At 32.5% G+C, this 26,831-nt stretch overlaps 2 protein-coding genes and 1 pseudogene across 3 annotated transcripts; 1 reads left to right on the top strand and 2 right to left on the bottom strand.

Moving 5' to 3' along the window:
• Window positions 1–17,028: 17,028 nt before the first annotated feature.
• LOC120128072 (B3 domain-containing transcription factor VRN1-like) lies at window positions 17,029–19,248 on the bottom strand. Of its 2 annotated transcripts, none has more exons than XM_039145856.1 (5): window positions 18,967–19,248; window positions 17,865–18,309; window positions 17,739–17,795; window positions 17,457–17,656; window positions 17,029–17,377 (listed from the first exon to the last, which is right to left on the bottom strand). In XM_039145856.1, exons 1-5 carry the CDS (start codon window positions 19,024–19,026, stop codon window positions 17,099–17,101), a joined length of 1,041 nt encoding a protein of 346 aa, XP_039001787.1. In that variant the 5' UTR covers window positions 19,027–19,248; the 3' UTR covers window positions 17,029–17,098. The 2 variants fall into 2 exon arrangements, with proteins under 2 accessions (XP_039001787.1, XP_039001786.1); XM_039145855.1 differs by having other exon boundaries at window positions 17,030–17,377; window positions 17,739–17,813.
• Window positions 19,249–22,103: 2,855 nt separating this feature from the next.
• LOC120128073 lies at window positions 22,104–23,926 on the top strand (annotated as a pseudogene).
• Window positions 23,927–24,359: 433 nt separating this feature from the next.
• On the bottom strand, window positions 24,360–26,718 carry LOC120128070 (serine/threonine-protein kinase SRK2E-like). The gene is made up of 9 exons (XM_039145854.1): window positions 26,495–26,718; window positions 26,115–26,189; window positions 25,916–26,017; window positions 25,747–25,800; window positions 25,564–25,656; window positions 25,348–25,440; window positions 25,091–25,195; window positions 24,923–25,021; window positions 24,360–24,768 (listed from the first exon to the last, which is right to left on the bottom strand). Exons 1-9 carry the CDS (start codon window positions 26,669–26,671, stop codon window positions 24,475–24,477), a joined length of 1,092 nt encoding a protein of 363 aa, XP_039001785.1. The 5' UTR covers window positions 26,672–26,718; the 3' UTR covers window positions 24,360–24,474.
• Between the last annotated feature and the right edge of the window lie 113 nt (window positions 26,719–26,831).

The following is a 26,831-nucleotide window of genomic DNA, read 5'->3' as shown; positions in this document are numbered from 1 at the left end:
GTGAGCTGCGTGAAATTGATGTATGGGTGCATAAACAACTGTCTGGGGTACACTTTTTTTATTGTTTAATTGATTCTTAAAAGTCGGATTTGTTTAATTGATGAGGAAATTAGCAATTTTTGCTTGTTTAATTGATTTGTAAAAGTTTATTTGTTTAATATTGATGTAAATAATTCTTATTTGTGCTTGTTTAATTGATTGAAATATAAAAGTTGATTTGTTGATTTCAATATGCATCATATTGAAGGCAAAAGACTTGTTGAAGGTACACTTTCGTAACGCTAAACTCAAAATCGTAATGCGAAAGCCAAAATCGCAATGCGAAAGTCAATTCGCGTTGCGATAGTCTAATACGCTTTGCGATTTTCTCGTTGCGATAATCGAATACCCGTTGTGATAATCAAATTCACGTTGCGATAGTCAAATTCGCGTTGCGATTTTTTCGTTGCGATAGTCAAATTCGCGTTGCGATAGTCAAATTCGCGTTGTGATAGTCAAATTCGCGTTGCGATAGTCAAATTCGCGTTGCGATAGTCAAATTCGCGTTGCGATTTTTGAGTTGCGATAATCAAATTCGCGTTGCGATAGTCAAATTCGTGTTGCGATTTTTGAGTTGCGATAATCAAATCCGCGTTGCGATAGTCAAATCGCGTTGCGATATTCAAATGAATGTGTAATAAGTGATAACAACTGAACATATCATAGCAATGTTCAAACTCAAGTTACTAATACATGCGTAACTAAAAATGTTAAAAGTTTACACATAAAATACACATAATACAACGTTTTCATTTAAAAATACCTAAGTTAATAATCCCAAAAGGTGAAGCCGGTTGTGATTGGAATTTTGATTTTGATTGCAATTTTGATTTTGATTGCCTTTTTCTTGACACCATATGAGCTTTGGATTTTGGTGAGGATCCATATTTTGGTAGAGGAAAAGATGATTGTGATGGCACTGGTGATCCGCATGTCAACCTTGTATGACCACTTTCCTTGCACCGACTGCATGTCGATCTCTTCTTCTCTTCACCCTTAGACGGTATACGATCGTGACTTTTTGGTCGGCCAGGTAGTCTTCTGTCCATGGCTGGTGGCAAAACTGTTTGTAAGTCATATGGTATGTCCCACTCAGAAGAATGTGGAATAGGGTAGATAATCTCGACATAAGTCTGTCGATATACTTCTGTAGTATAGCAATCCATAGCGTATGCGCTTGAATCATCTTGGTTTAGATGAAGAACAACTTTTATAACATGCCCACATGGATAACCAGATGTTTGTCATTTCATACAACTACACGTCTTTGCATTTAGATCGACAAGCCCATTTAAGTTATTATCCAGTACTTCAAACAAAGTGTTTGAACATGGTTCAACTCTCCATGACGTTGACTTCACAACACGTTTCGTTATCTTTTTTTCAGTCCATGGTGTAACACGATGTTCCAATGTTCCTGTAAATTTAAATAAATAATACTTAGTAAAATATATGATAAGTTACGAATTTAAAGAAATAATACATGCATGGTTTCTTTTCTTGTAGTACCACTGTTGAATAGAGGCTCGAAAAAACTTCATTAACATAGTAATGGGTAATTTTTGGGAATGACGACTTAGAGCGTTGATTGATTCTGTACTATTAGACGTCATGAAACCATATCTTTCTCCAAGTTGATGTACTCTTGACCATCTTTCAAACCCGACATATTCTAGTGTTTGAGCACACTGAGGTAAAACACGTCTTAAACAATTTATATGCTTATTAAAATCCACTTCCCAATAAGCTTTTACAGCCTTCCAGTATGTACATTTGTGATTTTTTATACCAGCAGACCTTGATTTTAGATTTCTATATAAATGAACACCACAAAGTCCATGAAAAGCATTTGGGAAACACCTTCTAACAGCGTTGTCAATTGAGTTTGCCCTATCGGATATGATTGTCAGATTTCTAATAGGACCTATGCAATCCCTAAGAAGCCCTATAAACCATGTCCATGAATCCGAGGTTTCATATTTTCCAACCCCGTAAGCTATTGGCAGTATCTCATTATTAGCATCCATGGCTACTGCTAATAAGTTTACTCCAATGTATCACCTTTTAAATGTGCTCCATCAACTATAATAACTGGGCGCATGCAAGTAATAAACGAACGAATCTACAAAATCATATACACAAGAAATATAATCATTTAATTGTGAAATGCATGTAACTAACAAAAATGAGTTAACAAAAGTATATTGATTTACTAACCGCAGCACCAATGGCGATAAACAGCAACTCAAAGCGTCCATATCTATATGTTTTGATATGAGTTACCGACCCAAGATTTTTCAGTTTTAAATTGTGACAATAAGCCGACAGTTGGGCAAACGATGCTTCTGGCGACCCCCTCAACAATTCCAAGGCATAACATTTGGCTCTCCAAGCTTGAGAATATGAGATACTAATCTTGAACCGAGCATTCATGTCAGTCATAATTTCATGTCCCCGATATACCCTGCCATTCAAAAACATTAACTCTGTAACACCCCAACCCGTATCCGACCCAGATACGAATCCGAGGTGTCACATTGACCTTTTAAAACATGTACTTGTATAAAATAGTGAGTAATTTAAAACTTTTATAACATATAAATGACTAATTTACATAAAAGACATTTTCATTATTACAAAATCAATCAGAGCGTGTATATTTCACTTATTTATTTACATATAACTATTCAAAACATTTATAAAACTGTTCATAGCTTAAACAATATATTCTTTTGAAAATATGCCAACTAGAACTTTATATACTAAACTACATATTATTCACATCTTTTCTGATCTGACCTTTAGTAAGGAGAACTGACCTGTCTTGCTCCACATTGCTCTTTACTCTTCTCGAAACCTACGTGTAAATCACTTACACGCTAAGTCAAAGACTTAGTGAGGCATATAAACATATAAGGTAAACAATAACTAATAATCATACCTAAACAATTACTACTATCATTTCATACCACTCATACTTTTACATGTAACAAATATATGCATACATATATGTCATTATCATTCATATCTCTTTTCTCATGTTCCTATGATCTCTTATGTCCATATCATATAACATATACCATAACCAATTGCACATATACATATCATGTCATGTAAACTATATATATATACTATCATTGATTCCTTTCATCGTATGGTCTTATAAGTTACCATTTGTACAATCAATATCACACATGAAATTCCACAAGGAAACAAACATATTATCATATCACTTTATTAATATTATCTATTTAATAGCCCATGATACACATGTGAGAACTAAAGATATGCGAGTACATAGAGGTTGTGCACTAATGCTGTCACCACATCTCATATAATTGAACCGAAGTGCCACATATAATTACACCGGAGTGCCGCGTAGAATTGCACCGTAGTGCCATATAATAATGTCCATAAGGACCACATATCATTCCTTAAGAATCATATACATATACTAGGGATCAAGTATGTGTCTCACCAGACTTCACACATGTTCCAAAGAATACATATATGTCCCGAAGGACCACATATCATTCCTTAAGAATCATATACATATGCCAAGGATCAAGTATGTGTCTCACCAGACTTCACACATGTTCCAAAGAATACATATATGTCCCGAAGGACCACATAGACCCTCGACTCTTGGCATGCCAACTATATCCCTAGCTCTCATGACACATAACATGGGCATTATCTTTTATATCCTTTTACATATTCATGTAACCATATCATATATTCATATAAGCTCATGGTTTCATTCACATATACATGTAATCACGTAGTTCATGTCAATTCTCATATGAGTTCATATTCATATAAATATAGGATTCACCCTCATGTATCACATATACTTTCTCTTTCATATGGCTCATAACATTTCTCATGTGTTCATATGACATGTAAATCATTGTCATCTTATCATGTTATCACATAAAAATATCATCTTACAATACATACAAAACACATCAATACATATATTCACATATACCTATCATTTCATTATCCTTATTATTATTCTTATCATCATCATTAATCCTTTTTACTTACCATATTCATATCAATAACACATATACTCATGCACACATATAAATCATAACAAATACATACTTCTAGGAATTCATGTTTTTCACTATTGGAAATAGACTTATCACAAGTCTTATTTTCCCTTGAACCTCATATACTAGAGAATGTGCACTCACCTTAGCCTTGTTTGCTTTGAATCAATCTTAATCCTTAGATTGTTCCGGAACAAGCTTCATTCTATATCTACATCATAATAATACATTGATACATATCAATATACTAATTGATATCTTCTAAATTGTCACTTCTTAGGCTAAAAGAAAAGCTCATTTCATCTTTTAATGAAGGTATGCATCGATGCACTACCTGTGCATCGGTGCATAAAATACATTCGATGTTTGTTTATTACTGGGATGCATCGATGCATGCCTTATGCATCGATGCACCAATTTTATTCGATGTTTTTAGATTAAAAGAGTGCATCGATGCACTACCTGTGCATCGATACACCTTCAAACAATTTCTGGGTTTTAACCTTGATGCATCGGTGCACTATGAATATGCATCGATGCACTCTGCCCAGAATCCTCTTTTTGAACCCGAAAATTCATTCTTTTTGGATTAAATCCTTCATATTTCAACCCCTTTCATATTCCTAACTTACATATACATACTTAAACTCATAAATCAATCAAATTCCTTATCAATCTTCAATTGTCTTTCAAGAATCACCAAACTTTTATTTCATCCTTACTTGACTGACTCCAAAACTTCCTTAATACATATAAATCTTTCTTCATTTCTCTGACTACATCCACTTGACCAAGAAACATAACCTTGAATCTTCATCATAACTGATTAAACATACACTTTGCATAACTAAACAATTTCTCATATTACCTGACATACCTTTCTTACTTCTGGTTAAACTTATAACCTATATCTCAACATAATCTTTATCACATCTAATTCTTTAAACTTCATCCTTTCATTTTCTTCATAAATCAAAATCTTCTTATACACCAATCATATTTCTTTCATGTTCACATACTCTTTTCCTATCACTTAAACTTATCTCTAATTACCAATCTTTATTATATCTTTATAACTTTACTAATCAACTTCACTTATACAGAACCTCATTCTTATCGTATCTTGCTTGTATTTTCTTCCTTCAAAACTTTCTTTAAAACACATAAATATTTATCTCAATGCCTATATCATATATATATGATCAAAATACACAACCACATCCAGATTCATATCTCATTTGATTAACTTACTTTATGTTTCCTTCAAATCTGATAATTTTAACATCCATGCCATTACAACTAATTAATAACAACTTTTCAATCTAGGGCATAAGCCCTGATCAAATTAATCATAAACATCATTTCAGTTAAAATCAACCCAGTGTAATTCACTTATTGAACCCACTCTCATTCATATACAGTATTATGCCTTGTCTCCTTTATTACCTTTCATTTCAATGATTAAAATACATAACCATATCTCAATCCACACCATGCATAATTAGCTTACCCTGAAATCATCTTCTAATCCTTTAACTTTAATACACTATTATCTTATAACTCTGTTAGTCAACATCGATTCTTCAAATCTAAAACGTAAACTTTCATCGAACCATTTATATATATTCTTTGCAGTCAGAATTATTTTAACAATAGTTTAATCAACTAATCAAATAAACATTCAATCTCATACACCATATCACTTCCATTGTTCAAGCTTAACATTCTAACTTCATTTATTTATAAACTGATCATTGATGTACCCATACTTAAACTCTTCTTATCAATCCTTAGTTTTACTCAAACATATAAATCCTCACTTCCTTCACTATTTCATATTTCTATGATCAGAATATATATACAATTGTATCCATATCCATTTCATATTTGGTTATCATAACCTACCATATCTTGAAATCTTGTAATTTCAATACATTCCATCCCATAATCTTGTTAGCCCACGCTAACTCTTTCCATCTTAATTATAAAAACAGTATCTACCTCACTTGATACATTTAAAATACTTCTTATCCTTCACATTATTTAATTTCTAGGAAAACACTTAATCAATTCCTTGGTCTTTATCCATTTGTCCTTTTATAATCCGCATTGTCTTATACATAACTAAACATATCATGTTCTTCATACTCCCATGCTCTTTTATATCACATATATTTATCCTTAACTATCACTCCTTATCACATTTTCATTACTTTGATAGTCAACTTTACTTGCACAAAACCTTACTCTTTACCATTCTTATACTTATGTTTTCTCCACTTGTTTCAAAAATCACCAGATTTCAATACTCATCTAATCCATTTAAAATACTTTTTCTGCTTCGATTTATATAACTTCTAAAAGAGCTTTTAACCCAATTCACAAGGGTTGTCTTTAACCCTGACTTATCCTCAATTAACTCTTTGTTTAATCTTTCAAGATCAAACCTATGTTGGAGTCTGTCGAACTCTCATCTGATTTGATTCTCTGACGGAGAATACAACTAATTCATGTCTGGTTTAAAGTTGAACCAGAATCTCTACCTTTCTTTGATGGTGCTAAATTCTATGAAGCACTAATTCTCTTAATCATCTGAATTTTTTTTTCAATCCTTTTATTCTTAGCTTTCTCTAGAGCTTTAACACGATCAACCATTTCTTGAAATGAGAACAATTTCAAAACCAGTAAAACTCTTTTAATTTAAGGCACAAGCCTTAAACAATCAATCACATGTATCCTTTTTATCCTTCTTAATCAGAATCAATTCAATAATAAATCTGCTTAACTTATCAAACTTACTTTCATACACATGCATGGGTAATTCCTTTCTTCAAGCTCATATATTCGAGCTTCATTTATCTGCCATACTCTAACTTGCCAAAGTAGTAACGAAACTACTCAATTTAATTTCTCCTCTTTGGAGAAATAAAAACCTTCTATCATATCATCAAACCATAGGTCTGTAACAACAGAACCTTCCTCAAATCTATCCTTGAACTCGGGTGCTCTTAACTTTTCAACTATTTCGATACATTCATTCTATGAGTTAAAAAAGATATAAATTGAAAATTCATCAGAATATTCTTCAACATGGTGAAGACATCCCTAAGTTTATACAGGCACTTCCTGAGGTTTTTCGCTCTTCTCCCTGCCTGGCCAGGGCAGGTGAATGTTATTACCTTCAGTCTATTACCTTGTGCTTCACTTTGGAAGCTCTCATGATCATACATCTAATATAACATAACATTTTAATTCTATTAGCAAGACAATATAGTCCTTACACTATCAGATCAGAAATTATTCACTTTATGTTGGCATGTATACTTTTTAAAACACTTTTTACTTCGATTGATGCCTAGAATCGGCTAAACCGTAGCTCTGATACCATTAAATGTAACACCCCAACCCGTATACGACCCAGATACGAATCCGAGGTGTCACATTGACCTTTCAAACTTTGACTCTTATAGAAAAATAGGGAAATTTAAAACTTTTATAACATATAAATGACTAATTTACATAAAAGACATTTTCATTATTAAAAAATCAATCAGAGCGTGTATATTTCACTTATTTGTTTACATATAACTATTCAAAACATTTATAAAACTGTTCATAGCTTAAACAATATATTCTTTTGAAAACATGCCAACTAGAACTTTATATACTAAAATACATATTATTCACATCTTTTCTGATATGACCTTTAGTAAGGAGAACTGACCTGTCTTTCTCCACATTGCTCTTTACTCTTCTTGAAACCTACGTGTAAATCACTTACACGCTAAGTCAAAGACTTAGTGAGGCATATAAACATATAAGGTAAACGGTAACTAATAATCATACCTAAACAATTACTACTATCATTTCATACCACTCATACTTTTACATGTAACAAATATATGCATACATATATGTCATTATCATTCATATCTCTTATCTCATGTTCCTATGATCTCTTATGTCATATCATATAACATATACCATAACCAATTGCACATATACATATCATGTCATGTAAACTATATATATATACTATCATTGATTCCTTTCATTATATGTCTTATAAGTTACCATTTGTACAATCAATATCACACATGAAATTCCACAAGGAAACAAACATATTATCATATCACTTTATTAATTTTATCTATTTAATAGCCCATGATACACATGTGAGAACTAAAGATATGAGTACATAGAGGTTGTGCACTAATGCTTATCATTTATAACAATTCAATTTACTTATTCATATTCTTTCTCTTATGAACACATATCTTTTCTTTTCAGTCGCGTACCAAATATACGTGTAATCATTGATCTTATAATCACATGTCCATTCTCTTCATTCACATACCATATGTATGTGTAAACATATATATCATAAACATGTATTTATGAACCTCATATCATATCACATATTCACATAAACATATAATCCACTTTCACATATCACTTAACATATTTTCTAATATGACCACATAACTCATATTACCTATCTCATGTCATATTCTCATGTATTTACACATGTTCCAAAGAATCATATACATATACTAGGGATCAAGTATGTGTCTCACCAGACTTCACACATGTTCCAAAGAATACATATATGTCCCGAAGGACCACATAGACCCTCGACTCTTGGCATGCCAACTATTCTAATCATTCAATTGATTCAGAACGGGATCACGTTCTATATCTACATAATCATACATAGATCTATATTAAAGTATATTAGTTATAATACTAAAATAGATCTATGTATGATTATGTAGATATAGAACATGATCCCGTTCTGAATCAATTGAAGGATTAGAATAGTTGGCATGCCAAGAGTCGAGGGTCTATGTGGTCCTTCGGGACATATGTGTATTCTTTGGAACATGTGTGAAGTCTGGTGAGATATATACTTGATCCTTGGCATATGTATATGATTCTTAAGGAATGATATGTGGTCATTCGAGACATATATGTATTCTTTGGAACATGTGTGAAGTCTGGTGAGACACATACTTGATCCCTAGTATATGTATATGTGGTCCTTATGGATATTATTATATGGCACTACGGTGCAATTCTACGCTGCACTCCGGTGCAATTATATGTGGCACTTCGGTGCAATTATATGAGCTGTGGTGACAGCATTAGTGCACAACCTCTATGTACCACATATCTTTAGTTCTCACATGTGTATCATGGGCTATTAAATAGATAATATTAATAAAGTGATATGATAATATGTTTGTTTCCTTGTGGAATTTCATGTGTGATATTGATTGTACAAATGGTAACTTATAAGACCATATGATGAAAGGAATCAATGATAGTATATATATATATAGTTTACATGACATGATATGTATATGTGCAATTGGTTATGGTATATGTTATATGATATGGACATAAGAGATCATAGGAACATGAGATAAGAGATAGAATGATAATGACATATATGTATGCATATATTTGTTACATGTAAAGTATGAGTGGTATGAAATGATAGTAGTAATTGTTTAGGTATGATTATTAGTTATCGTTTGCCTTATATGTTTATATGCCTCACTAAGTCTTTGACTTGGCGTGTAAGTGATTTACACGTAGGTTTCGAGAAGAGTAAAGAGCAATGTGGAGCAAGACATGTCAGTTCTCCTTACTAAAGGTCAGATTAGAAAAGATGTGAATAATATGTATTTTAGTATATAAAGTTCTAGTTGGCATGTTTTCAAAAGAATATATTGTTTAAGCTATGAACAGTTTTATAAATGTTTTGAATAGTTATATGTAAATAAATAAATGAAATATATACGCTCTGATTGATTTTGTAATAATGAAAATGTCTTTTATGTAAATTAGTCATTTATATGTTATAAAAGTTTTAAATTACTCACTATTTTATACAAGTACATGTTTTAAAAGGTCAATGTGACACCTCAGATTCGTATCTGGGTCGGATACGGGTTGGGGTGCTACAAACTCAGCCAGAAAACCACCCAACACCTTTTTGTTTGCCTGTCTATGGTGAGGAAAAACTTGGGTTCTTGAACATGTATGTTTATCAATAAAAGTCCTAACTTGAAACATTTCGCAATCTTTTATCCTCTTTGCAATTATACGCCACGTACAGTTTTTGTCAATCATGCATATTGTTTCGAAACGATCTTTGCTTGATTTGTTAACTTTTAGTTGATAGTCATCTTCCACACATTTCGTATACAAAGCTATCTTCAAGTCTTCCTTTGTATCAAAACAATCATCTTTCTTGATACGAATAATTTTTGTGTAACAATCAACTGCTATTTTTACCAACTCTTCTTCCGGTATCTGAAGTAATTCTGGCATATTCCAGTTATACTCCCGTGGCATTTTCTTCGGGGATTTCTTCTTTTTCTTCTTCAGGGTTATATGAATTACAGAATGGATGTTCAACATGTTCATTCACAGTCGTAACTTCCTCCTCATTATCATCAACAACATCTTCCTCGACAGCGGTTGTTTCATCATCAAAATTCGGGTATTGACCAATATCAAAATCATTACACGCAAGGTCTGTTTCTTCTTCTGAAACATCATCAAAATCCGAGTATTGACCAAGATCAAAGTCCGGGTATTGACCAAGATCAAATTTCGAATACCGACTAGTACTCACAATTTTTTCTGTTGGCTCATCATCGTCTAACTGGTTAATACGAAAACCGAAATTTGGTGCTGAAAGTTGATTGGGATTTGGAATAGGGAAAGGTTGTGGGTTTTGAGATTGTGTTTGGTATTGGAAATGTGGTGAAACAAAATTTGCTTAGTGATGAAATTGTGGTGGAAGCATTAAATTTTGAGCACCATAAATTGGGGTTGAAAAACTACTGACCCAACTTCACTACTTCTAGGTTCAACAACATACAATGTAACATCATCTTGTGAAACACTAATGTAAGCAATGAATCGTTCAACATCTTCATTGTCGGTTAACAAATAAACTTTACCTTTTCTCTGATATGATAACCTAAATCCACTTAAGGGCTCTAAATTCAATTTATTTGTAACACATAACATTAGAGTTTCATAAGTTAACTTTTTTAATGACAGTTTTAGTTGAAGATTCATGGGTAAAGGCATATATTGTAAAACACCATGAACATTCTCCCATGACCCTCCAAAACACAAATCTATCCAAACATGATCAACATTAGATGATTTCATTATTGTAAATTAATTTACTAAACAAACGAGCTATGAAACTAAAACCTGTTGCCGGATGGGGAAGGATGTTGTTGGATATAGGAACGGATGTCACCGGAGAGAGTGATAGATGGAGATGGAATGAGTTGTGATTTAGGGATTTAGGTTCTGAGTTGCTTCTGCTGCGTAGTTATATACCCAAAACATTTGTGTTGCGAAACTAAAACCTGTTGTGAATTTGAAATTCAGTGTTGCGACAGTCAGAATCGCGTTGCGATAGTTAGAATCTCGTTGCGATAGTCAGAATCACGTTGCGATAGTCATAATCGCATTGCGATTTACATATTCGCATTGCGATAGTCGGAAAATCGCAACGCGAATTTGGACACAATGCGATAGTCAGAATCGCGTTGCGAATCTGGAAACTGATTTGCGATACCGGAGATCGCGTTACGAATTATCGATCGCATTGCGATTTAGTTGGTCATTTTGGCAAATCCAAAAAAAGTTGGTTAAAATCGTATATTATAAGGCATTTTTGGTCAGGTTATTTTCTCTTTAAATATAAGATAATAGTTTATCACAATTGATGTGGACGGAAAAACTTATATGCGGAGTATTTGAGAATTGTGAAAAATAGAAAGTGAGAAAAGAGATTTAATTGTGAAGAGGTGCATACAAAATACTAAATAATCAGAACAATAATTTTAAAGATGCATTTATAAGATTAATACGAATATAAATAATACTTATAAAAGATATACGACAAAGGAATAGATGACATTAATGTTTTCAAAGATATGTGATGGGAGTATAACATTGTTAGCTTTACAAGCTTTTTTTTTTTTAAAAAAAAGAATATATATTTAAATTTACTTATAAAACCATTTAATAATACGTTTAAATCAATTAAATTATTTTTTTATCTTGGATAAATTAATTATTTGTAACATTAGTTAAAATCATGATAAGTTGTGAAAATCGAAACCCAAAACAAAATTCCATACGTATGGATAACTAACTTTGGCTATGACCTTAGTGAGGAAGACTTGATTACCAAAGAAGACCCTTGTTCGAGAAGATACACGCCTTGTCCTGAATTCTAGCGTAGCTTGTCGACGTGGGATACCAAACAGGAAATTTACATTTAAATATACTTGATTGAAATATGAAAAACAACAATATACAAGTCAAGCTTTCTAAGTTCTCTCTCTCTCTCTCTCTCTCTATATATATATATATATATACACACACAATTATATACAACAACATAGAAATTCACTTGGAACTTGGAAGAATTCCCAGTCGAAATTACATGCAGAGTGCAGTCTATCAAGTTTCTGCAACTTTCACACGCTTTTCAGGAAAAATCCAAAAAGCTAAAACTATATATATATTGAGAGTGCAATACAAGTCGGCAATTGAAGGAACACATGGAGCTGATATTTTCAAAGCTGCTAACACAAACTGACATCGAGAGAAGATTATCGGTGCCGACCCGTATTCTGTATTTTCTTCCCTTCATGGACGGTCGCCGATATGCCGATTTGCGAGTGAAGGACGTGGGCGGGCACTTGTGGACTTTCCGGTGCATATGGCGAGATGGGGAGTACGCGAAACCTGTGTTTTCTAAAGGGTGGCTTGAGTTTGTGTATGCCAAAAACCTTAGAATGTATGATAAAGTTGAATTGTATGTAGAGAAAGATGTTGATGAAGCTGATGTTGCTTATAGAATTGTAGTGAGAAGGAATGTTTTGAGGTTGATGGGTCGGGATATTTGGATTGACCTTCAACATTTACATCTTTATTATGTCCAGTAGATTTTATTTCAATTATGATACGGAAATTTTCAGTTATATATACAACTATATTTTGTATTTATCAGAGTTTTAAATAGCGTTCGCGATCACGTTTTCGGTCGCGTCGTGTTTATCGCGGTTGTGGACATAATCAATGTCATCACGTTCACTGTGTGTGTCGCGATCTTGAATTTTTTTAAAATTTTGCACAACTTATCTTAAAACATAATAAAAATAATTATAATTATATTGAATCATTTTAATGATTTTTAAAATGTTTTCTAAGCGAAATTGACATATATATAATATAATTTAACCAAATAGAAGACTTTAAAAATCCGATGATAGGTGACGTAACCGATTTTCGCCCAGTACAATATTTCTTGGGGAAAGCAAGTAAATAAATGGTTTTTAATGAAATGTTTTGGAGTCGCCATTGATCTTTTGGGTTAGGTAGGTCGAATACCTAAAAATCACTTTTAAAAGAGTTTTTAAGATAACATCATTTAAAAGATAAAACAGTCTACGTATAACCAGAAATTCATTCTTTTTAGTAATAAAAAGGGAGTCGAGGTTGATTACGCGTGGGGAAGGATTAGCACTGCCACAACGCCCAAAATTGGTATCCATCGATTATAAATTGTCTCTAGTAGTGGAAATCTAAGAATTCAAATATAAATTTAAGTTATGATCCTATTATTTCAAATTCAATCGCATAATTTTATTTAAAGAAAAATTCTAAGGAGAAATAGAAAATATTCCAATATTTCTAATCGAAGAGAAAATAATCCCTAAAATATTTTCGAACGAATATTTCTCTTTCCAACTAAAATAATAAGAATATGATAATTCCTCCTAAGAACTCAATATTAAAATAATTTGATTCAACCAAAATGAATATAACTAAAGTAAGCATATTTGATTTTTTAGACTTTTCTATATAGGGTATTTATTTATTTTAAAATATCATAATATAAGGCCTAAAATAAAATAGTTCAGAATATTAAAATATAGAATTAAAATGACTAAAATATAATAAAGTAAAGCATAGAGATCAAAATAAAATAATAACAGTGAGTAGATTATAAATAAAAATAGTGACCAAGATAAAAGAAAATAAAAATATCACAGTTAATTTCGAAATAAAAATATAAATGAGTGATTAAAATAAAACTAATGAAACTAGAGCATCATATTCAAAATAATTAAAAAATGAGGAAGGGGTGACTATTTCATAAAAAGGTGCATAAATGTTAGGGACCTAAGAAGGATTAACCCTAAAACTTCTTAATAAACACTTCAACAAAACAATAATGTAAATTATCATGATTAGACCCTATGATCCATAATAAAATTCAAAATAGTCCAAACTCAATGACAAAAATATAAATATGCGGCTAAAGATAGGGGACTTAAATGAAATTAATCCAAAAATAAATTAATATAACCTAAAACAAAACCCCGTGTACTTCATCTCTTCTTTTTCTCTCCCTCTCCATCTCACGGACGGCACTCACCATGGAGGCTCCAAGCCTCTCGATCATCGGCCACCGAGAACCGGTGGCCACTCATTCCGACGACCACCGCCGGTCCAACCAAATTATACCCAATTAGAAGCCAAACAAAACCCGAAATGGGTCCCAAACCATCGCCGGCCGAGACCACTAACGAAAGGTAAATGACTCACCTTTTTACTGTTTTTGGTTCGAATGTTGCTGAGATAATAAAAAAATTAAAGGAAAAACTCACTGTTGCTTTGGTATTGCTCCGAAAAGAAAAAAAGAGAAGGATCCCTCTGTTACATTAACGATAGATAACGGTAATAGCGTCCCGTTATCGACGCTATTCACCGTTACCCGTTAGATTGCGGACGCGATCGACCGATTTTGGCGTGAATCCGCTATCCACCATTATTTTTACGGATTTCGGTTTATGACGGTGACACTATCGCGAAATAGCGGACGCTATTGTGTTTTCGTCCCGTTATTTTAAACCATGGTATTTATATCTCAATATACATTATGAGTGATTATAATTTATTTGATATACCTTTACTTTGATTTTAATTCTTTTGTAAATAACTTTACTTATAACTATATTTTAAATTGATTCATCAAAAAATAATTGCCGTATATATTTTAATCTAAAAATTTAATTTCACAATAAAAATTTAATGATTTCAGCTACGATATCACGTGGAGAAACAATTTCAGAAAAATACCTATAGAAGGACTAGCTAAGTCCTTGATTATACATTACAGAATGATCATCGATTTTATTCAAGTTGTTTATTTTAAAAAAAAAAAAGAATATTTATGCGTAACGTGGGCAAAAGTGTCTAAATAATGATGTGGGAATTTTTAATTCTCAAAGTAATGTATTTACTCAATTAATTTTTGATATAGATTGTTTTTTATAGAGTTTTAGGATCTCTTGACATCTTGGGGGGTGTTCATTGTTAGATGGATTTCTAGGCGTCTTTAATGGGATTCCAGGAAAAAAAATTGGCTATTTTACACAAAATCACCTTAACAAAAATTAATTACTTGTTAGTCATTGTTTAAGAATATTTTACGGATCTAGCATATTTTTAAATATTTTCTATAAAATTATTCATGCATTAAATTACATAATACAATTATATTTACTAATTATCACTTGACACTTTTTGATGCGTTTTTGATCCTTTCAAAATCTATATGTATGGTATATTCTAGGAAACTTTGAGGGTAAGTAATTTAAAATATAAATAATTTTATAAAATATTACAATCATCATCATTTTGAAAATAATTTTACAGAAAGATGCGGTACATGTACCGCATATGATTTTGAAAAATATTTATAAAAGTTTTATAACTAATATTTATTTTTCAAAATTCTATGCGGTGAATGTGTCGCGCCTTTCTGTAAAATTATTTTTCAAAATCCTAGAATATACTATACGTATAGGATTTTGAAAGGGTAAAAAATGCATCAAAAAATGTCAAGTAGTAATTGATAGACATAATTGTATTGTGTAATTTAATGCATGAATAATTTTATAGAAAGTATTTAAAATATGCTAGATCTGTAAAATATTCTTAAACAGTGTCTAACAAGTAATTAATTTCTGTTAATGTAATATTTGTGTAATTTTTTTTAAAATGCTAAAGAGGTCGGGATTTCCACAATTGAATTCACCCAAAGACGTCGAGAAATCTGGTTCACCCTTAAAGACGTCGAGAGATCCCAAAATCCTGTAAAAAAAACACCCTATATCATAAATTAATTAGGTAACTACATTACTTGAAATTAAAAATTCTTACATCATTATTTGGGTACTTTTACCGTGTAACGTGTGATATAATTATAGATATAAAAAATAGAAAAATAATAGATCATATTGTTAATTTTTGGTAACGCATGCCCACCAAAAAGCACAAACAGAAACTCCAAAAGGAAAAGTTGAATCAGCAAGCAAATAAAGGTGAAGGATTTGTATCATATACGTGTAGTTTTGATGCCGTCTTCCTCAATTATATTCTAGCGTATCTTTATCTCTACCTAAAATAAAATAATAATTCATTTTTAATATTATCTCTAAATTACCATTAACTCTATTTTATTCATAATATTTAACTATTATAATATTAATTTTATAAATATAAAAAAATTACAAAAATTACAAAAATTACAAAAAAAATAATATGATTATTTATCTAATTTTAATATATTTTAATATATTTTAATTAAAAAAAAACCTAAATCTAGCGCGAGCTACAGTGCCGCGCTAGATGTGGCGCGGTACTGTAGCAATACTCTACACTGCAGATGAAAATGGCGCAGGGTCGGAGCGCGCTACAGTGGAACTATCTCTACTGTAGCGCTGCGTTGGAGATGCCCTTAAAAGGATTAAAGGAAGTGGATATTCAAATAAAAGAGAAGAAAGAAACAAAACGTGATTAATAAAGGAAGTTCAAAACCCATTTTCCAAATCCAGAACAACCTATATTTACAAAACCTAATCATCAACCCACAAAATTTGAGTTTAACTCAGCTGAGACCGGTGGTGCATTGGTTCAGCCTTGTCCGTTACACGGAATACGGTAACTTTGAGTATGAACTCCCTTGACCTGAGCAGCTCAAAGACACACACATCTCCTTCCCCAATATTATTCTCCACTGTGAATTCATACCATCCCTGGCTGAACTTAGCTTTGCCTCCTCTATAAAGACATCGAACGGGCCATTGTTTCCCGTCAGGAAGCTGAAGTTTGATGAACCCCGAAACACCACTTAGATGCTCTGCGAAGCACGATGGTAGGTACTGCAACACGAAACATCACAAATGTTCACCAAGACATGTGATACCCTGAAAGCAAATACAATACATTTCAAAGGCTCACCATAATACATCCCCTGTATAGATACGATGGTCGCAAGACGACCCTGCAGAAAGGGTTAGTCGGCTCAAATGCTTTGGCTGCATTCATTGCCCTCTCTCTTTCTTCGGCTGTCACAGTTCTCTTTCGGGCTGAAGCACTTTCATAAAATCTGTAGCGCATTTCTGCATCCTCTTCATGTCCAACGGACATATCCTGTTCATCTACATTGCATTGTACAGCCAATGAGAAATTCCAAATTCCTTAAACAGAAAACAAATGACGAACTTAATCAACAAGACTTACTAGGGTCAAGCTTCTGCTTTTTCCTCCCCGGTTTCTTCGGTTGTGGCATCTCCGAACCTGAAGTACGCAATTTCACTTCATTAGCAGAATCGTCTTAAGCTCAAATCGTTAAACAAAGAACTATACCTCGAACAGGTTGATTATTCACACTCTTTGCCGCATTAAGGTTGACTTCACCGCTCCAGTTATTGGAGCTTTCAAGTTTAGGACCGCGGAACAAATGCTGCACCGCTGGAGGGGTGCATTCATCATCTTCGAGTTCTTCAAACGGATATGGCTTACCATGACTGTATTGAGTACCGACAAGAGCATTCGTCTGATAGTTTATTTCGGAGTTGTACAAATTAAAGATACTAACGCTAAAGGCAGAATTCCCTTCATATCGAAAGATCAAAAAGTAGCCGATACGGATATAATATCGATCAACAAATTCTGGCCAACCCTCCCGAAACCAGACCTTATTGTCACCTTTCTTTATTCCTACACGCCAAACATGACCATCAGGAACAGTGAGAGCAGCTGCAACACAAAGTTCGTCCTTGATACTCTTAACAAAGTTATCAGGGAGCCTCTGCAGACAATCCCAGAATCCAAGTTAGGGTTTATTTGTTTGATGAAATAATAAAATTGGGATTTTGAAGTCTGTGTAATCTCGTCCGCCGGACAACCGGTTGAACCCCTCCCGGCAAACGACACTTGGAAGGCTTCTCCCGAAGAAATCTGAAGATCCCTCAGTAAGATTCAAATGGTTGCACAGAACAATTTGCAAATTAAACTTACATAATCTGAATGTTACATAGAAAATCAACTAAAATTTCAAACTTTAAACAGCAAAAATCCATTAAAATGACCCATCAAAGAGATTTAACAGAGTATTTTCTGCAAATTTGTGCTAAGATAGATTTGACCAAAATAAATCAAAAGAACAAACGAAAACCTTCAAAATAACTTCACAAATCTCCTTAGTGTTCCATCAAGCAAACAAGATCTAGCATGACTCAAAACATTCAAAATTCATCTCCAAGTCTCAAAAGACACACTTAGATCCACAAAAAACAAAGAGGGGAAGCTCTAATTTTCCAAGATCAAAACTTTGCTGCAAAAAAGACTACTCAAATTTTTTTTTTTAAAAAGGACCTTTTCTAACGGAAACCAGACCATAAACAAAAATGAATTGATAAACCCAGAGAATATTTTAGAAGAAAAACTTGGGTTTTGAGTGATTTACCAGTTTCCTGTGGTGGAGAGTAGAGGGGAGAATAAGCTTGTGGAAAAAAGGGCGTGGCATATTTTTGGAGAGATGGGTCAGATCATATAATGATGTTTGAGTTTCCAAAGAGTGTGTGTTGTGTATATATATATATATTGTTTCTCACAATGATTGAAATTATAAGACTTGGATTGAGTGTTTAGAGATAAAACGAAGAAGAAAAACTCGACCTAATAGAGAAAGGAAGGAGCTTTCAGATCTGGGTCTCCACTTCTTCCGTTTTTAAAAGCTTTTTCATTTTTTCAAAGGAAAAAAAAAACAAGTTGACCTAAATGTTGAACCGAGTTGGATGACACTCTCTTGGCGAGCACTCACTGAGTTCTTTACCTCGCTGGCTTAGCCTCAGACACCTTCCGCGTGTCCCACCCACTCTCCTTTTTTTGTTCTTTATTAGTAGTATTGTGCTTTACTAGTATTTTTTTTTGGCATGAGATAAGAACAAATTTAGTTGTTAATATTAGGTTTATTTCAAAAATAGATATTAAAAGTACATATTTACATATTAAAAATGTTTTTAATTAAAATAAATATTTAAATAATACTAAAATATTACTATTGGGATCCATTTAAAAAAGAACAGGTTAGTTTTTAGCTTTGTTTCACTTTAGGCTTAAAATATCCCACGGATTCATTCAACGTATTAAAAGGTTTAGTTGTTGAAACGAAACCGACACAGTTAAAATCTTATGTTTCTTATCCTATATAATCCCACGGAATGTAAGATTTCTAATGAATGTTGTATTTTGTGTTTGGTTGATTTAGTAGGAATGTAAAATTTTCGTGTTTAAAGGAATAAAAGATTATTAGAATATATTTTACCAAATTGTCCTTATTATATATTTATTCTTTTAACAAGTTGAATTCTACTATAATTAATTTATATATTTTATTTAAAAAATTTAAATTCATAAAATTTATATAATTTTTTTACAAAATTAAAAAGATAAAGAGGTTTAATGAAAGGGTAACATTTTATTTTAACACCTGAATTTCATATAAAATTATAATTATGGACTTTTTATAAATCTAAAATAGTTCAAGGATAAATTTATAATTTAATCTTCGTAGAATTTTTATTATTCAACGACAGAAGAAGAATAATTTAAAAACAAAATTAAGGGTATTTTAGTCCAAAACGCTGGTAATTCAATAATACCTAAGGAAAAATGAGTAATTATATTCCCGGTGATATATCTAAAAAAATCCACTGTTGATAATAAAAGATTACCAGCCAACCAAACGAAAAAATAAGAATTTCATTCCTAATAATATTATATGCTGTGAACCAAACAACCCTTAATTCATTTTGTTTGCCACTCTTTTCTCTTCAACATTTGCACTCTCCGATGCCCAAATATCATACATCACTCGTCGCCAGCTCTTAGCGATGATAAGTGTTTCAAGGGAACTTCACCTTCAAAGCCACACGTCCTCGTATCACGCCCACCACCACCGGCAATTTTCCCAATAAATCACATTTTACCTCTTTATTTTTTTTTTGTTAGACATCATTTTATCTTTATTTTCTGATCTAATATTTTTTACAAAAAGGTATAATCTTATACATCGTACTTTAATTTCGTAAATTTTTTAAAATAATGCTAAATATGTAATTGATTTTTATTAGGGTGGTTTTTGTGTAAAAACGTTAACTTTTATATATTTATTTTTTGTGTGTGAAAAAAACTTTATGCATTAAAATCTTTAAATATTTTTTGTAAATTATTTTATAACTCGAAATTTTTTAATTTTTGCATGAAATTACACAATATGTATAATCTAGTGTAGGAAAACTTTAAGTGCAAGTAATTTAAAATATGAATAATTTTATAAAAATTTATAACTAATATTTCTTTTACAAAATGATGATGTTGATGATAAGAAATATTTTATAATTTAAAAAATTATAAATTTAATATATTTTTGAAAAATTTATTAACTTTTAAAATCAATATATTAAAATAAACTTTTAATTACAATGAGGGATCAAATGAATTATTATTAATTAATTATTATTTTTTAACAACAATTAATAATGCTTATTCATTTTTTAATAAAATTAAAATTTAATATTTATTTTATATTTTATAAAATTAATATTAGAAAGAATATTTTAAATATATTGGTGATATTTTTTTAGTTTTACATTCTTTTTTTTATTAAATTTTGTTACAAGTTGAGAAAGTAACACAAAAGAAAGTAAAATCTTTAAATTTTTATGTATGTATTTATACTTTTCTTTTAGAAACATTTTATCATAATTTTCTTAATTAATTTGAATAGTAACATAATAAATGATTAATTTAAATTATAACTCATATATTTAAAAATTAAAAAAAATATATAATAATAAAAGAATTAAAAGTGAATAAAATTTAATAAAAATTGTAAAGCTAAAGAAGCAATTATTTTAATTTTTTATATTTTTAAACAATTAATTTTAAAAGTCAATAATTTTTTTAAAAATATATGAAATTTATAATTTTTTAAATTTAAAATATTTCTTATCATCATCATCATCATTTGTAAAATAAATACTAGTTATAAAACTTTTATAAAATTATTCATGTTTTAAATTATTTACCCTTAAACTTTTCTTATACTATATTATACGTATTGTGTAATTTCATGCAAAAAAACAAAAATTTTCGAGCTATAAAATAATTTGTAAAAAAATATTTAAAAATTTTAATACATAATTTTTTTGCACGCAAAAAAAAATAAAAAATTGATATTTTTACATAAAAATCATCTTAACAAAAATTAATTATATATTAGACATATTTTAAAATATTTATAAAATTAACACTTATTTTTTACACGTGACTCCACATTAGTGTAAGTGGCGATCCATGCGTGAAATCACATCAACATAAGGTGATTTGGGAAATTCGCCACCACCACCATCCTCAAATTTTAAATATAATGTAAAAGCTTTTAATATATTATAATCATCGATTTTGTTATAAAGTTGGATCTGAGAATAGTATTTTTACACATACCACACCACTGAACACATTGGCCAAGAAATTGTCCATGTTCAATGTATATAAAACCAAGTTTTAGAAAACAAAATATAGAGAGGAGACCATACTCGCATTATATTCGAAAAAGGTGGCTTAGTGTAATCACTGGCTTTAGTCTAGGTAGTTGCCATGGGAGAAGTCGATGAAGATTTCATCCAAGCCGCCGAGCACCGACCGAAACTTGATACGATCGAAATCGAGGGAATTCCGCTCATCGATCTTTCAGTATCAGACATCAAGGTATTGGTTTCAGAGATTGCAAACGCCTGCAAAACTGGGTTTTTTTTCAAGTCATCAATCACGGGGTGCCTTTGCAATTATTCACAAAGATTAGCATAAAGCCTTCTTCGATCAACCCTCGACGAAAAACGAAAGGTTAAACGAGATGAAGTGAATGCTATGGGATACCATGAAGGCGAGCACACGAAGAATGTTAGAGACCGGAAAGAGGTGTTTGATTTCTTGATAAAAGACCCATCTTTTCTTCCTGCTTCGCCTGAGCCCGAGGATAAACAAACCAGGACGTTGAGTAACCAGTGGCCAGAGAATCCACTGGAGTTTAGGTAATTAATCTTTACTATTTTGCCTGTGATGTGTTTGATAAATTAGCTGACAGAGATGAACAAATCAATGACTGCCTGTAAAAGCTGCCTGCGATAATTTCCTTTTTTTTTGGTTTAAAGATACCATGTTTTACAAATTAGCAAATCTTATTAATTTCTTTTAACTATTGGAAAGATACCATGTCGAAGTTGTGGAGGCTATCAAGATGAAGTTGTCGACTCAGCTCGAGAGAATCAATTGAGTTTCACTTATAAAGTTCGAACTTGATTCGTTGAATTGCTCAAGCTGGTTTGATTAAGTTCATTTATTTGTCTAGTAGTAAAAAATGAACTTGAATTTCGTATTCGACTTTATATTCAATTATTTATGATCAAACTTGAACTGAAATGCTCCACTTGATTGATCTTAACAATGATTAATAGCTCGAATTGCTTGATCTTAACAATGATTGAGTCAAATTCGATTTTTTTTCTTTCAAGTTAAACCCGAATAACTTACATACACAAGTGTCTCGTCAATGCCCTACATTAATTTGGCACTTGATTTATTAATGTTTTGATAGGGAGGTATGCGAGGAGTATGCTGGAGAAGTGGAAAAACTAGGTTACAAGCTATTGGAACTCATCTCATTAAGCTTAAGCTTACCATCTAACAGGTACCATACCTACTTTGAGGATCATATGACAATGATGAGATTTAATCATTATCCTCCATACCCTTGCCCTGAGCTAGCACTCGGCATTGGTCGACACAAGGATGCCGGTGCCTTAACCATCGTTGCTCAGGACTATGACGGAGGACTACAAGTAAAGAGAAAATCGGACGGAGTTTGGGTTCCATTTAAACCGACCCCAAAGATACTATTTAGGTAATTTATTCAAGTTCTTGCATATAAATTTGTTTAAAGTTCAGACTATTTGTCCAGCTCAGTAGGTCGAATTTAACTGGAGCTGGACTTGGATGACAACACGGTTTTTAACTAGGTTTAGCCTGATCTTATTCATGAACTCCTTTCGTTTTTGCAGGTTTGGAGCAATGAAGCTTACGAGAGTGTGGAGCATAGGGTGGTGGTGAACTCGGAAAAGGAAAGGTTTTTCGATTCCGGTCTTCTTTTTCCCTTCTCACTACGTCATGGTGAAGCCATTGGAGGAACTCATGGATGAGCAAAACCTGGCCAAATACAAAGAGTACAACTTTGGAAAGTTTTTTGTTGCTAGAAAACGTAGTGTGATTATAAGAAACTTGAGGTTCAAAACATTCAGATCCTTGACTTCAAGATCATCTAATTTTTTGGCTCTGATGAATAATAAAATCCTCTTGTATTTCTACTCTTTTTCTGCTTTATCTTGTTTATCTCTTCCTCATCTCTTTTGGAGCACGTTTTCATGAGATTGTTAAATTTATTGATTATAAAATAGTGATAAATTTTAATAAGTTTAAGGGTCGTTTTATAATAATTTGATAAAATTTAAGTCATTTTATAATTGTTTGATAAAATTTAAGAATAAAAACATTATAATTTTTTATAATTTTTGAAGCCGCTAAGAATGGAATGGAAGGGTTTGAATGATTAGAGGATGTGATATTATTTAATATAATTCAAAATTCAACCTTTTATAGTGCATTTTCGGTATTTTAGGATGAAATGATGAAGAAGAAGCAAGATTCAGGTTTATGTAACAAGTTGAAGGAGTGATGGTTAAAGACCAAGGTCAACAGTTGATTACATGCGTTACAAGAGAACGGTAGCCAATTGCTGGATACAACACTTCAGTTTTGAAAGCCAATTGCTGGATATTCTCCCAAGAAAACGGTAGCCTCCACTTCCATTAACATTGGTTGACCACCCTCGATTACCCCAACGGCGTCACCGGAATCACATTGCATATATTATCTCACCACTACTATCAATGTCTAGTTCGGAATCATTGTCGAGGTCGTCCATATCGTCGTCAAGGTCCTGGCTACCAGCCAAATAATGATCGAGATAATTCCTCCTATTTGTTGCAGGGATAGTGGCTTCGGAAATGATCTGCATGATCTCATCAACGCTTTGCGTAGGTTGATCATGTTCTTCGAACTGGTCATTCATCGAGCTCTCATCCAAGAGATCTGCTGGTAAGTTCTTTAGAAACCACTCATGATTCTTAATTTCAAGGATGGATATCCTCTGTTGATAACAAAATCAAATCGAAATCCAAGTTATGAATCAAGACCATAAAAAAGAAAAAGGTTGTAACTCTCACAAATCTATGTTGCTCGGACTCTTCACCATCAATCATAGAGAGATGAATATGCAAGGTTTCCACAAACAGAGAACTAACCTTTTCCGGGTCAGCCACAAAAATCCTTGAGAGCAGATGATGGCACTCGGGGGATATATGGACATAGTCTGGGATTGAGTACTGGACATGTATAATTCGCTGCGAGAACGAACCGATGCCATTAGTCTAGATTTTAAGAAGTTACCATAAACAAAGGAATGAGCTTACATTTATTGTTTTGTGGAAGTTCTTAGGATCATCGGGATCTTCAAACGGATATGCTCCTACCAACATAACATATATGGTTACCCCACAAGACCAGACATCCGCATTCTGTCATGTATTCCAGCAATAAAATTTTAGCACGAGTATTAGTAGCTAAGATAAACACAGGATGAGTGTTGAATAAGGTATATATTTGGACCAGAATATCCATATTCGAATATATGCCGCAGTTCAATCAAGCAAACACGAAGCAATATTACCTTTCCATCATATTCTTTCTTGAGCAACACTTCAGGGGCTATATAAGCCGGAGTTCCAACAGTTGATTTTGGCTGCGAATGCAGCACGGAGGACTGGAAAAGTATACCATGTCAACATATACGTATAAGGAAAATCAAAGACGATAAAATGAGAAATGCAGAGGGGAAAAGGGAGGGTATGCACCAGATATGGGTGAAAATGAAGAGCACTTATACCTTGGAATACCCGAAATCACAAATCTTCAAACGAGGAGTCGGACTACCATCCAGCAATGTGTTCTCCAATTTCAAGTCTCGGTGGCATACTTGCTTCAGAGAGGAATTCGGGAAGAAAGATGTACCAGAGTTAACTCGTATTCTCTTTCAGATAAGCAAAGCAATGAAACTATAGTTACTTACCATTGAATGGCAGTAACTCACTCCTGATATAAGCTGTTGAAAGAAAAATCTAGCCTGCAAAAAATATATCAGTGTAAGTTGCACAACAACAAACAAGGGTCCCAAGTAACGAATATAGACTAATACCTAATCGACCAAACACTAATCGAAAAACATCACATAAACGAACCTCATCCTCGCTGAACCGGCCTGCATTACATATCCTTTCGAAAAGCTCTCCCCCGGCAGCATATTCCATCACGATAGCCAGATGTGTTGGTGTTAATACGATCTATGTCACACCATAGATTCACAAGTTTGTTAAAAAAAATCTTTCTCAATGGATGAGAAAACGATAAGAAACCTTAATGATGAAACAATGGACCAACCTCTTTGAACCGGACGATATTTGGATGCCTTAGCGACCTGTGGTTGATGATTTCCCTTTGCACGTTTTCATCTATCTGTTGCATACAACACATCAAGACTAAATAGAAACACAAAATTGAACTGAGAAATTATACACATTTTGCATGTTGCATTACTTCTTTCGGAACAGAGACCAAAAATAAAAAATAAAAAAACTTCCCGTGTTGAGGGGTCCACGGACTCTTGGGAGACGAGTCCGCAATCCCTTAAACACTTGTCAATCCATCAACACAAATCAAAGAAGTGGATCGTCAAATCAAAAAAGACGATCAAATTTCATTTCAAGCTCAACGCCATCAAAAACTAGAGAGGAAAAAAAAAGGAAGAAAGGGACACAAACCTTGTCTCCTCTCTCAATATACTTAACAGCAACAAGCTCATCAGTCTGCTTATCTCTCATCAACCTAGCCACCCCAAAATTCCCAGAACCAATATCTTTAACCAGTTCATAACGATCACTATCATGCATAATAGGCAACTCCATCCCAGGTCCCATTGTCATCGCCGATCGAGCCATTGAAATCTGCACTCTCTTAAAAGTTTAGGGGGGGGGGGGAAACACCTTCTAAAAGCACAAAACCAGTCACATTACCATTTGATATAGCAGTTTCAGAGAAAACCCAGAGTGAGATCAAGCTGGTAACGTGGCAGCAGAGTGACCGTCGGATCACAATAGG

Source organism: Hibiscus syriacus, unplaced genomic scaffold (genome assembly GCF_006381635.1).
Source record: "Hibiscus syriacus cultivar Baekdansim isolate YM2019G1 unplaced genomic scaffold, ASM638163v2 tig00110474_pilon, whole genome shotgun sequence".
Lineage (NCBI taxonomy): Eukaryota > Viridiplantae > Streptophyta > Magnoliopsida > Malvales > Malvaceae > Hibiscus > Hibiscus syriacus.
This window is presented reverse-complemented; position numbering and strand designations above follow the sequence as displayed.